The 14,132-nt window shown below is 51.0% G+C and overlaps 1 protein-coding gene across 3 annotated transcripts in view; it reads left to right on the plus strand.

Moving 5' to 3' along the window:
* The first annotated feature begins 2,509 nt into the window (after positions 1-2,509).
* DNAAF11 (dynein axonemal assembly factor 11) overlaps positions 2,510-14,132 on the plus strand; it is a 51,228-nt gene continuing 39,605 nt past the window's right edge. The window contains exons 1-2 of one of the 3 annotated variants that reach the window (XM_045007696.1): positions 2,510-2,701; positions 9,776-9,943. In XM_045007696.1, coding sequence (XP_044863631.1) covers positions 2,692-2,701; positions 9,776-9,943 — 178 coding nt within the window. In that variant the 5' untranslated portion in view covers positions 2,510-2,691. Of the gene's footprint in view, positions 2,702-9,756; positions 9,944-14,132 lie in introns of those variants that run through there. The other 2 variants (XM_045007695.1, XM_045007693.1) reach the window with 2 other exon arrangements.

The following is a 14,132-nucleotide window of genomic DNA, read 5'->3' on the forward strand; positions in this document are numbered from 1 at the left end:
AGCTGTGTGGATTTGTTGCTAGTGGAAGGTGTTGACCTGGCCACCCAGAAATCCTCAGCTTACAAGGCAGCAATAGAGCAGGTTTCCCACATACACTGCTCTGCCAGCATGTCTCAAGAAACAGGGGCAGTTCAGTCTCTACAGTTGATAAAGATCTTGGCTTCTGTGGTGAATTTGCCAATAATACAAAGGTTGGTGATTATTTTGCAATGTAGAGAGTCAGATAGTATGGTGATGAGTGCAGTATAAGTACAGAATAGGAGCTGAAACTGAGACCTATAAACATCTCACTTAGGGGCCACCAAACATCCATTAGATGGCAACAATTTTTACTACCTAGTGAGTTGGACTAGATTCAAACTGGTGAAAGGCTCTGTAGCTCTTTAGCAATATCTTGTGGTATCCTGTCCCCAAGTAAATGCTAATGTGTGCTTCAAAAATGTGTGCTTTCTTGAAAGATACATTTATTAAATCAAAAGTTCTGATATTTTTGGAAATGACACAGGCAGTGTTTTCTACTCTCTGTACACACAAGCAAAATCTCCACCCCCTGTTCTCAGTCTTCTATAAACGCATTCTACAATCAATTGCCCCACCGTGTTCTTAAAAAGGACAACTTTCCTGAATCAAAACACAAACAATAAAGATACAATAAAATAAATATTAATGCAACATCCAAATCCACTACTGAACACAAGATTTTGCCATTTAAAATCATTTCAACAATTACAATTATTCCAGGGGCCTCAAAAAACCTGAGGTGTACTATATTTATATATAGTTTTTTTGTACTTTTAAAATATATCTGAATAAAAAACTTTAAAGTTGCAAAATAAAGAACTCAGAAGACAGTAAATGCCAGAATTATGGTTACCCAGGCAACCTTATTACTACACCCTTGTACAGATAAAAAAGGATGCAACCTTCAATTACATGAACACATGCTATTTTCCCCCATATGAGTGGTTAGTAAGGTGTGAACCCAGAGCATTCAAATCTACAGCACAGACCTTTACCAGGATAGTTGCAGAATTAGGATGTTATTTTGTATGTGGACCAATTTCTGAGAGAGGACATATGACCCAATTTGTCAGTGGGTCACAGAGCAATGTTGCATATCAGGATTCCTGGCTCTAAGAGCAGTGTGTGGTCTAGTGGGTAGAATAGTGGTTGTCATGATTTCAGGGTAACTACACCTGTGGTCCATTCCAGGAGTGCCCAACCATGTCTCTGCTCTCCACTGTCACTGGTCTCTGGACGGGGACCCTTGCCCTACCTGCTTCTGAGTTGAGGTTTTAAGGCTACACAGCATCCTTGCCTAACAGTGTGATATCCTTAGCAAGCCACTCTTGGGTTACATAGATTCATAGAGTTAGGCACTTCTTAAAGGTAATGTGGCTAAGTGGATAACTTTTGGCATTGTCATTTGAGGCCATGGTCCTAGTCCCAGTACTTCTTGAAGTGACCTTATGCAATCTTTTACTTCCTGTCTTTCCAAAATGGTGACATGATAGTGGCTTGCCTTCTGGGTAGCAGGGTGAGGCCCTGCTTGATTGTAAGTGTTGTCATCTGCATAGAAAAATAAACACCAATGAGAAAAAACTTGAATTTACAATCTCCTGGGCCCTATCTCACACCCCCTTCCTTTAGACCAAAGGGTATGGGGTGGGATTGGTTTGTCTCCAATTAATGAGATTTTTCCTGAGATGTGACAGTTTAATGTGGTCGTTAAAAGCTTGACTGTCACTCAAGATGCATGATAGCAAAGGTGGGCTAGACAATATCCTTGATTAGACCAACTTCAGTTGGTGGAAGAGACAGAGAGAAGCTTTGAAACTACACAGAGCTCTTCTTCAGATCTGGGAAAGGTACTCACAGTGTCACAGGGAAATACAAGGTGGAACAGAATGTTAAGCGTAGGTGGTAATATATTTGCACGGCACCATTCAAAATAAAGTGGGCTATTAACATTACTGCAGTCATAGATCAAAGGCGGGCTAGTGGGTTACAGACTACGGTAAAGAGACATAAAACCAGTGTCCCTATGCAGTCCATGATTTTTAGCATCTCAGAGTTATGAATTTGAGCTCCCAGGCTCATGTTTTGAAGGTGGTGTGACCGTGTCCTTTGGGGCGAGGACTCAGAGGTCAGCCGTGGCGTGATCCTTTGGTGATGTATGACATCTGACAGTCCTGCCTGAGCTGAGGTGTGGTGCAGACCCTGGATTTTAAAATAATTTCCCTTAATGATTTTAGAAAGAAAATAAAAGCATAACTCCCCCCCACCCCTCCCAGCTGCCTAAGCGGGAGACTCTCCAGGGAGCACAGGCTGGGTGCACTGGGCAGGGGCGCTGAGAGCTGGCGCCTGGGTCCCGCAGCCGGAGGGGTTTATTGAGGCCGGTGCTGTTCGAGCCTCCCCGTGCAGAGGAGCCAGGACCCGCCCCCGCATCCCGAGCAGGGCCCGTGGGAGGTTCGCGCCGGGGCTCGGCCCCGGGTACGGGCAGCCCGGGGTGGGGAGGTTCAAATCCCCCCTGAGATCCCCCGCAGCCAACCCGCGAGGGGAGGGACACAGAGCGGCGCCGGCCCCGCTCCGAGGCCCGCCCGACCCCGTTGCCATGGCTGCGCCGGGCGGCGTCCGGTAATGGCGGCGGGAGCGGCGCGGGGGCCGTGAAGCGGCCTTGCGAGTCGGGCCATGGTGCGGAGTGAGTGTCCCCCTGCGCCGCGCCGCTGGCTGGGAGCGGGGCCGGAACCTGCCCAGCCGCCCGCATCCCCTGTCCCTCCCCGCCCCGCTGAACCCCACCCCGGCCACCGCCCACCGGCTCCCCCATCCCAGCCACCGCCCCCCGGCTCCCCCATCTCCTCTCCCCCCATCCCAGCCACCGCCCCCCGGCTCCCCCATCTCCCCTCCCCCCATCCCCAACCACCGCCCCCTGGCTCCCCCATCTCCCCTCCCCCCATCCTAGCCACCGCCCCCCGGCTCCCCCATCTCCCCTCCCCCCATCCCCAGCCACCGCCCACCGGCTGCCCCATCTCCCTCCCCTCCCCCGCCACCGCCCACCGGCTCCCCCATCTCCCCTCCCCCCATCCCCAACCACCGCCCCCCGGCTCCCCCATCTCCCTCCCCACCCCAGCCACCGCCCACCGGCTCTCCCATCCCCAGCCACCGCCCACCGGCTCCCCCATCTCCCCTCCCCCCATCCCCAGCCACCGCCCATCGGCTGCCCCATCTCCCTCCCCTCCCCCACCCCAGCCACCGCCCACCGACTGCCCCATCTCCCCTCCCCCCATCCCCAGCCACTGCCCACCGGCTCCCCCATCTCCCCTCCCCCCATCCCCAGCCACTGCCCACCGGCTCCCCCATCTGCCCCCCCCCAGCCACCGCCCACTGGCTCCCCCATCTCCCCTCCCCTTCCCCCCCATCCCCAGCCACTACCCATGGCTCCCCCATCTCCCCTCCCCTCCCCCCATCCCCAGCCACTACCCATTGGCTCCCGCATCTCCCTCCCGTACTCCTCCATCCCCGCCACTACCCATCGTATCCCCCATCTCCCCTCCCCTCTCCTTCCCTTCCCCCTTCATCCGCAGCCACTACCCATCCCCAGACTCCCACATCTACCCAGACTTCCCTCCCCAACCTCCCATTCCCTCCCACAGCCTCTCCTACCCCTTAATCCCCAACCTCCTTCCCCTCATCCCCAGCAACTACCCATGCCCATGGGTGGCAAGTTTGTAGAAATTTTGGTGGTGCCCAGAACCTGTCCCCCAAACTCTGCCCCCACCTGCCTAAGGCTCTGGGAGGGGTTGGGGGGGAGGAAGGTCTGGGGAGCAGGGCCTGGGCTGGGGATTAGGGTGCAGGAGGGGTGCAGGGTGCAGGGTTTGGGTGCAGGCTCTGGGGTGGGGGTGTAGGAAGGGGTGAGGGGTGCAGGCTCTGGGAGGGAGTTTGGGGGTGGGAAGGGGTGTGTGGGAAAGGGGAGGTGGTGCACGCTCTGGGAGGGAGTTTGGGGATAGGAGGGAGTGCAGGGGTGAGGGCTGTGGGGCTGAGGACGAGGGATTCATGATGCAGGATGGGGCTCAGGGCTAGGGCAGAGGGTTCGGGTGTGGGGTGAGGGCTGTGGGGCTGAGGATGAGGGGTTCATGCTGCGGGGGGACTCAGAGCTGGGGCAGAGGATCAGGGTGTGGGGGGATGAGGGCTGGGGCTGAGGATGAGGGGTTCATGCTGCGGGGGGGCTCAGAGCTGGGGCAGAGGATCAGGGTGTGGGGGGATGAGGGTTGGGGTTGAGGATGAGGGGTTCATGCTGCAGGGGGCCTCAGCTGGGGCAGAGGATCAGGGTGCAGGGGGATGAGGGTTGGGGCTGAGGATGAGGGGTTCATGCTGCGGGGGGGCTCAGAGCTGGGGCAGAGGATCAGGGTGCGGGGGGATGAGGGCTGGGGCTGAGGATGAGGGGTTCATGCTGCGGGGAGGGGGGGCTCAGAGCTGGGGCAGAGGATCAGGGTGTGGGGGGATGAGGGCTGAGGATGAGGGGTTCATGCTGCAGGGGGCCTCAGCTGGGGCAGAGGATCAGGGTGCAGGGGGATGAGGGTTGGGGCTGAGGATGAGGGGTTCATGCTGCGGGGGGGGGCTCTGGCTGGGGCAGGGGATTAGGGTACAGGGGGATGAGGGCTCTGGCTGGGGCAGAGGATTAGGGTGCAGGGGGATGAGGGGTTTCGGGTGTTGGAGAGGCTCAGGGCTAGGGTGGAAGGGCAGGGTAAGGGCAGCCTGCCTTGCCATTAGTGGATGGCAGGCATTAGGACCCTGGGGCAGCAGACAGCAGTTCTGCCGGGAGCTGCTCTAGGCAGCAGAAGCAGGCAGGGGAGAGGCCCCGCGCTGCTTTCTGTCGGGCAGGGACACGGCCCGGCGGTGGGGGAAACCCGCGGGGGCTGGGGCCCGATCCAGGCAGGGCCGGGGGAGAGACCCAGCTCCAAATATTGCTGGAGCAGGGCCCCCAGCCCTGAATATTCCTGGTGCTTGAGCAATGGAAACATATATAACCTGCCGCCTATGCCCATGCCCAAGCTTTCCTTCCCTTCATTCCCAGCTTCTCCCCTCCCGCCCTCCTCATCCTCAGCTACTATACATCCCCAGGCTTCCCCAGAGCCTGGGGAATCCTACTTGCAAACATAATTGTCCACTGTAGATGGAGGGAGCAGTGTTTACCTTTTTAGCTATTTTTCTCCCTATTGTTCAGCAAACGTGGTCAGTTTCAGAAAATCAAAGTGTCTCCACAAGGACATTTGCTAATGGAAGAACTTCAGGGTAGGGGAGAATGTACATGTTGTGGCCTAAAGATATCACACTGACTTTATAAACATCTTTTTCTTCTTCCAAACCAAAAATAGACACCACTACATCATAATTTAAAATCTTAAATAAAAGTAGGGAAAGTAAACTGTTATCATTCATTCCTGGAAAGAACCTGAAATACGTTCCAGTCCATGTATTTAATGGCATTCAAAGTGACAGACATTAAAAGTGACTCGGTTATGAGATCATAATTTTTGAGAGGTAAAATGGTGCACTCTGAAAGGTGGTACAGTTGATTACTCCCGAGAGAATTCTGCACCAAAAAAATTAAAATTCAATGCTAAAAATTATGAACACAATGTTTTAAAATTCTGCAATTTTTATTTTTCAATAAATAAATGTGGTTCCAGTGAGGAGCACAGGCCACTGACTGCTTTGAGGTGGGAGATCACCCTGAATCCCCTACCTCCCCCAGTACAGGGACTTGTCAGTGAGGCTGCACTTGACCTGACACAGTGCAAGGGCTGGGCCTGCCCCAGAAACACCCCTGTGCCCTGCCCCTCTGTGCCAAGTGCACCTGGTGTGGCTGGGCTGGCTCAGCCCAGCAGGATTCAAGTGTGGAGGGGCTCAGTGTGGGGGGATCCAGGTGTGGGGCAATCTGGGTGCAGGTGACTCAGTGGGAGATCTGAATGCACAAGGGTTTGTTGCGGGGTTCCAGGTACAGGGGCAATGGGACTCTGCAGGGGATCAAGGTGATGGTGGTTGTGCTCAGCGGGGGGGTCTGGGTGTGGGGGCTCAGTGGGGGGGTCTGGGTGCTGGGGGTGTGTCACTTGATGGGGTGGGGGTCCAGGTGCACCTGGTTGGGCTCAGTGGGGTGGGGGTCTGGGTGTGGGGAGCTTGTTGAAGGGGTCCAGGTGTAGGGGGGCAGGGCTTGTCAGGGGGAGCGTTCGATGGGCCTGCTTAACAGGGGAGTCCTAACTGCTGCCAAGGGGACACCACATGCCGGGCTCCCGCTTCCCTCCGGGATTCCCCTATCCCCTTTTCTTCTCCACCCTCCTCCCCTCACTCCCACATTCCCTTCCCCCTGCCCTATTCACCCCCTTTCTTCCCCCCACTCCCTTGTCCCCCCTTCTCTCATTTCCCCCACCCCCATTACTCAGCCCCACCACGGGCACTCACTGTTGCACAGAAAATAGGAAGGCTCCCAGCACACAGAAGGGAGCATAACTGGCACTAGGACCCAAGAGGCTGCGTTCAGCTGCAGAGTCAGCGGAGCCTTAGACACAGCCTCCTTCAGCTGGGCAGCTCTGCCTTTGCAGAAATAGGGGCGGTGGCAGTGGCATGTAATCCCATGTGCCCCCCCCATGCTTTGCCTCTGTTTGAGGGGCAATCCCTCCCCCCCCCCCCAAACTGCGCACATGGTCACCCTCTCCCCCTCCCACGGCTTCCCTTTGCTTCCCTGCCGTTTTCTGCAGGGAACCACAGGAATTCTGCGGGGACATTTTCTGCAGCTGTGCAGTCCGGCAGAATCACCCCCCCCCCCGAGTAACTTGATATAGACCAATTAGGAACAGGAACACTGGGAGATTCTAGACTTCATGGCTTTCCCTTACTCTATGATTTTCCACTTTCTCTTAATCTATTTTAATTGTATATTGCCACTGCTGTTATGCTGCCAGTCCCCTGCTGGGCTAAACTAGTGCTTTGGAAATCAACATCTCTGTGTGAAGTTGGCAGATGCATGCTGAGAGAAGACATTGCTGTGTGAAGTAGTGTGGCTTCATCTTCTGAACCTGTGGTATTTTCAGTCTTAAAATAATGTTAGAAAAGTTTACTGCTGCCTTAAGTCCAGGCTTATCATTGTCTTTTGATTTATCTGCAGCCCAACACATGCTTCGATTTCTTTCAGCTTCCTCACAGCTCTCCCTGATGTCTTCTCCTCTATGAATGAAAGCATCTCATTACTGGAATCCCACTCTTAACCACCTAGAGGATAAATGGTCACCTGTTGTCACCAGTTGACATCATCACTCACTAGCGCCAATGGATCTTTGTCTGGTGTCACCATTTTCAGACTAAAACTCTCACTTCCTAACTACCATCCAGTTTCCAATCTCTGACATTATTAAAGTTCGGAGGAAAATGTTTCCGATCACTGCTTTTACTGGTTTCAGTTGACTTTCAACTTTTTCACAATACTGACACTGCTTTTTTCTGGGATGTTAGTGAACTAATTGCCTCTGGACATAGGTCTCTCTCTCTTTGATTTGAGGGTGATTTTTGACATTATCAGTCTCTCCAAGCAAGATCAGGAAGCCAGTAAGCCCAATTTTCCATTGCCTTGCACTTTGTGTAGTCACGTACACTTGTGCAGTGAGAGTAAAATGCTACCAAGTTATGAGTAACTATAAAATGTACAAGGCAGTGGAGAATCAGGCTCTATATCTCCAGCGTTCACCTCTCTTGGTACCAATCTTTTTTTGCTTTTTATTTCTAGAAGAGGATTTATCTCTTTTCCCTTTCTTAATTTGACCATATCTCTGCCGGTATCTTTATCTGTGCCATAATCTTCTGATCTTGGCTATTACAATATTGCCTTTCCTTGTTTTTTCCAAATGCATACCCTTTAATCTTCAGGGTATCCTGTATGCCAGTGGTTCTCAACCTGTGGTCTGCAGACCCCTACTGGTCTGCAGACTATGTCTAAGGCAGGGGTTCTCAAACTTCATTGCATTGTGATCCCCTTCTGACAACAAAAATTACTACATGACCCCAGGAGGGGGTACCAAAGCCTGAGCCTGCCCGAGTCCCACCACTCTGGTTGGGGGGAGGAAAAGCCCGAGCCCCACCACCCTGCAAAGGGGAAGCCAAAGCCCCCAGGCTTCAGCCCGAGGCGGGGGGCCTATAACCTGAGCCCTGACGCCCATGGCTGAAGTCCTTGGGCTTCAGCTTCGGCCCCGGGCGGTGGACTCAGGCTTCAGCTTCAGCCCCAGCAAGTCTAAGCTAGCTCTGGTGACCCCATTAAAATGGGATCCTGACCCACTTTGGGGTCCTGCCCCACAGTTTGAGAACTGCTGCTCTAAGGGGACCGTGAAAAGTTGTCATTACCATAGAACAGTAGTTTTCAGCCTGTGGTCTGCAGACAGTATGTCTAAGATTTCCAAAGGGGTCCCAATCTCCATTTGAAATTTTTTAGGGGTCCACTAATGAAAAAACATTGAGAACTACTGCTGTATGCTACAGCCAGCATTTCACTCTTACTATAAGAATTGGACTCATATTGCCCTCCTCTTCTGTCATCTTCAGTGGTTTTCTAGCCATGTCCAAACCCAATTCAAAATTACCCTATAAGTATTGAAATCTCAATTTGTTTGGTCTATCCTATCTCATGTCTACCTGCTGCCCCACTCAGTCTTCTCCAGTTTTGACCTCCTCTGTGTTATTAATTATTATTTATTTGTATTAGAGTACTTTCTAGGAGTCCCAGTCATGAACCAAAAGCCCATTGTGCTAGGTGCTGTACAAACACAGAATAAAAAGATGGTCCCTGCCCCCAAAGAGTTCATAATCTGTTTAAAACAAGAAACAATAGATGGATTCAGACAGTCGGGGGAGTACAAGGAAACAACGAGATTCTATTGGTCAGCATGATAGGCAGTGGTCTCAGCACACCAGTAGACTAATCTTTATCCAGTTTTTTTAAGGAATCAGGGGGAAAGAGAGTTTTAAAGAGGGATTTGAAGGAGAATAATGAGTTAGCTTTGCAGATGTTTATGGGGAGCTCCTCCCAAGTGTAAGAGGTAGCATAGTAGAAAACACAAAGGTGCTTGTTTGAAAATGTAACAAGTGGGTGACGGAGACTGACATCTCAATAGTGAATGAGAGATGATTGGTAGGGTGGGTGGAGGCCATGGTGGGTCTTGAAAGTGAAATCAAGTAGCTTATGTTTGATGCAATAGAGAGGGGTGAGCCAGTGTAGGGATGTGTAACCCTCAGTTTCTCACCTTGCAGGGTGAAAGTCTGACATACAAATGTTCCTTTAACCTGCCACTCCCCTCTCCCTCCACTGCACCCCACTCACAGTTGCTGTCCTTGGTAAGCGAAGACTGAGAGTTCAGAGCAAACATACAATACTCCCTTCCTCCTTTGCACTGCTGCACAAATCAGCCAACAGTCTGACCTATATTGAAGACAATGAGACTTGTACCAGTTTATGGCAGGATCAAATTTTGTCCCCAGGGAAGACCGCCAACTTCATAATTTCTTGTGTCAAAAATAATGTCAATTTCATTCACACAGTGATAGCTATCATGGCTGAATGTGCTGAGGCATCATGTCTCTTGCTAATTTTGTAGTGGTAGGTATTATAATTGGTGTTTGTGTTGAATGTCTGTTTATTAAGGACAAAGAAAAGATTTAATTAACTTCCTTAATAGATTACCAGAAAATTCCCTCCATAAAATCAGTTTCCATTACATGGTGATGTGTCTTGCAGTCACTGAAGAACTTCTTAGACAACGTGCAGAGCATAACAACTGTGAACTTTTTTCCCTGGAAGAAATCTCCTTGCACCAGCAGGAAATAGAAAAACTAGAATACATTGACAAATTGTGTCGAGATTTAAAAATCCTCTATCTTCAAAATAACCTAATTCCAAAAATTGGTAAGTGTTTTATTCATTGTTTTGGGTTTTTTTTAAACTGAGTTACATGCATGTCAAGAAAATGGCCATAAGATTTTGAGTTTAAGGGAGTGGAAAGAAATGAGCAAAAAGAGAATCAGTAAATATCCCAATCCTGAAAGATTCTGAGCACCCTCAACTCCTATTGACTTAAGTGGGAGTTAAGGTGCTCAGCATCTCAGAGGACTGGGCCCTAATAGCTGAAAGAGAGAACATACAGTTAAGAATTATCAACAGTATATAGGTCTGAAATGATTTTATTTTTAAAAAAATGTTGATAGATAAAAAGGCATGGATCTTTTTTTTGCTAAAAACGTATTTTGTTAAAGATTTATTTTTTTATGTCTTTCTTACAACGAATAAAGCAAACACTCTGATACACAGTATGAATTACAGGGAACTAGCACACCCTATACTGATGCCAAGAAATCCTCCAACTCAAGTACAATCCTAAAAATAATCGCTTTGATCCCACTTGTTTCTTCCCTAACTCATAAGAGACATCAGAGTATGCTGATACAGAAAGGTGTACAAAAAGTTCACTTTTAGCCTATTATTTCATGAGTTCTCATAATAATTCCTTTATATGTTGATGGCGAAACTCTGCAAGTGAGTGGCAAAATTTTGTCTATAAGCATCCCACAGACGGATATGAAACTACACTAGGCCTGGGCTTTGTAGACCAGGACCTACAGAGAATCTGTTGTAACTGAAATAGCTTCAAATGTTTACTGGGCCCTTTAAAACCAAATATAAGACAAAGTTCTTGGCTAGAAAATCTTAGAATCCAAATAGAAGGTTGTGGCAAACCCAGGCCAAATGGCTACAAGGGGGGGGGGTAGGAATTAGTCCCGGGGGGGTTAAAAGGCTTCTCCCTATCCATTGAGGAGAGGCAGCTGTGAGACATTAGGTTCAGCTGGAACAAGGGTTACCAGGGAACTAATTTGGTTCAGCTGGCCCCAATTGCTGGTGACCTTTTTAAACCCTCCCTGGCAGGGAAACGGGGGGAGTGAGAGAAGCAGAGAAGCTGCCAGCAAATAGGTGCAGCAAGTCTCTGCCCTCTTCCAGCAAGGAAGACTGCACTCTGTCCCCAGAAGGGGAGAAAAACAGCAAGGGGCTGACTGAGAGGAGGATCAGCCAGACCCTGCGTGACTGGGAAGGTTTTTACTTTGCCCAAGCCTGTGTCCCCAAGGCAAAAAGGGACTGAGCCAGCTGGGGAGAAGCAGGTACTTTGCCACACGTGGTGTCAGAAGTGGGATGTGTTAGTGAGTGTGACTCTGTGGCAAGCCACCTCAGGGCAAGGTAAATCACAAAAAAAAAATTTAATTAATTAAAAAAAAAATGGAGGACGTTGTGAAGGTGCTGCGGCCCAGCAAAAGGCAGTACGTGTCCAACAGGAGACCAACCAGCTGCTGATGAACCAGGCGGCCCAAGATCAAGCCACCCTGAATGAAGTAGTGGACCAGCTGAAAGCCCTGGCCACGCTGACGCACGGCTGCTACGGGCTAGCAACTATTTACAGAAGATGACTACAGATGACGATATAGAGGCATATCTCCTCGCATTCGAGAGGACGGCACTGCGGGAGGCCTGGCCCCAAGACCAGTGGGCAGATCTAGGGGTAGATAAGACCCTTGATCGGATCCTACAGAGGTTTTTTTGGCCTGGCATTTATGCGGCCGTCCGGCGATATTGTACCTCCTGTCCGGAATGCCAAATACATGGCCCCGACCATACTTAAGGGCCCCTTTGGTACCTCTGCCAATTATCGAGGTTCCATTTGAGCGAATAGCTATGGACATTGTAGGGCCATTGGAGAAGTCAGCCCGGGGCCATCAGTACATTCTGGTAGTGCTAGATTATGCCACCCGGTACCCCGAGGCCGTACCCCTACGGAATACCATGTCCAAGACCATAGCCAAAGAATTGGTCCAAATGTTTTCCAGAGTAGGAATACCTAAGGAGATCCTGACAGACCAAGGGACCCCCTTTGTGTCTAAACTGATGAAGGACCTATGTACCACTCCATATACGGACCCTTAGAACGTCGGTCTACCATCCCCAGACCGACGGCCTTGTTGAACGTTTTAATAGGACATTGAAAAACATGTTACGGAAAGTGATTAGTCGTGATGGGAAAGACTGGGATGCCCTCCTGCCTTATGTCCTGTTTCCTGTACGGGAGGTTCCTCAGGCTTCCACTGGATTCTCCCCCTTCGAGCTGTTATATGGTCGCCACCCCAGGGGCATACTGGACCTGGCTAAAGAAGACTGGGAAGAACAGCCGAACCTGGGGAGAAACGTTGTGGAACATGTGCTGGAGATGAAAGACAGAGTAGCCCGAGTCGCCCCATCCCGGAGGCCAAGAGAGAAGAGATTAGGAGAGAGGTCAGGAAGATGCTGGCCTTAGGAGTCATCGAAGAATCTCATAGTCAATGGTCCAGTCCCGTGGTTTTAGTGCCTAAGCCGGACGGCAGTACGAGGTTCTGCAATGACTTCCGCAAGCTGAATGAGGTGTCCCGATTTGACGCATACCCTATACCCAGGATAGACGAGCTGATTGACCGATTGGGAAAGGCACGGTTTATGTCTACCCTTGACCTTACCAAGGGCTATTGGCAGATCCCCCTGGCCAAGGCCGACAAGGAGCAGACGGCCTTTGCAACTCCAGAAGGACTATATCAGTACACTGTTCTCCCCTTTGGGTTGCATGGGGCTCCCGCTACCTTCCAACGGCTAATGGACAAACTGTTACGACCCCACAGAAAGTACGCGGCAGCTTATCTCGATGACGTCATTATCTATAGCCCCGACTGGGAGACGCACATGGAGAAGGTGGAGGCAGTCCTGGACACCCTGAGGAAGGCAGGACTGACTGCAAATCCGTCCAAATGTTCACTCGGGTTAGCTGAGGCCAAGTACCTGGGGTATGTAGTGGGGAGGGGCGTGGTGAAGCCCCAACTCAACAAGTTGGAAGCTATACAGAAGTGGCCCCGACCACTCCGGAAAAAAACAGGTCAGAGCGTTCCTGGGACTAGTGGGGTACTATAGGCGGTTCATTCCCCACTTCGCCACCAGGGCATGCCCATTAACAGACCTAACCAAAGCTCGGGGCCCAGACATAGTAAAATGGTCTGCTGCAGCAGAAGCCGCTTTTGCCGATCTGAGGACGGCCCTTTGCACAGACCCCGTACTAGTAGCTCCGGACTGGGGGAAGGAGTTTATCCTACAAACGGATGCCTCGGAAGTAGGGCTGGGGGCGGTACTTTCACAAATGGTTGGAGATGACGAACACCCCATCCTCTTCCTCAGTAGGAAGCTCCTACCTAGGGAACGGAAATACGCCATAGTGGAGAAGGAATGCCTGGCAGTAAAGTGGGCCATAGAAAGCCTCCGCTACTATCTACTTGGGCGGCGGTTTACCCTGGTGACGGACCATGCCCCTTTGCAGTGGATGCACCAAAACAAGGACAAAAATGCGAGGGTAACAAGACGGTTTCTGTCGCTTCAACCCTTTCACTTCAAAGTACGACATAGGTCTGGAACCCAACATGGCAATGCAGATGGCCTGTCAAGGGTGCACTGCTTTCCGACCCAAGTAGCCCAACCCCGTAGTGTTGAGCGGGGGGGGGGATATGTGGCAAACCCAGGCCAAATGGCTACGAAGGGGGGGGTAGGAATTAGTCCCAGGGGGGTTAAAAGGCTTCTCCCTATCCATTGAGGAGAGGCAGCTGTGAGACATTAGGTTCAGCTGGAACAAGGGTTACCAGGGAACTAATTTGGTTCAGCTGGCCCCAATTGCTGGTGACCTTTTTAAACCCTCCCTGGCAGGGAAACGGGGGGAGTGAGAGAAGCAGAGAAGCTGCCAGCAAATAGGTGCAGTAAGTCTCTGCCCTCTTCCAGCAAGGAAGACTGCACTCTGTCCCCAGAAGGGGAGAAAAACAGCAAGGGGCTGACTGAGAGGAGGATCAGCCAGACCCTGCGTGACTGGGAAGGTTTTTACTTTGCCCAAGCCTGTGTCCCCAAGGCAAAAAGGGACTGAGCCAGCTGGGGAGAAGCAGGTACTTTGCCACAAGGTATATCGGTGAAGGATGAGGGATAGGAAGCAACAAAAGGAAATCATTAATTAGAGGTGATTAGCATGTATCTTGTGAGTTTGGTTTTTTAAATG

This window comes from Mauremys mutica, chromosome 2, assembly GCF_020497125.1.
Source record: "Mauremys mutica isolate MM-2020 ecotype Southern chromosome 2, ASM2049712v1, whole genome shotgun sequence".
Lineage (NCBI taxonomy): Eukaryota > Metazoa > Chordata > Testudines > Geoemydidae > Mauremys > Mauremys mutica.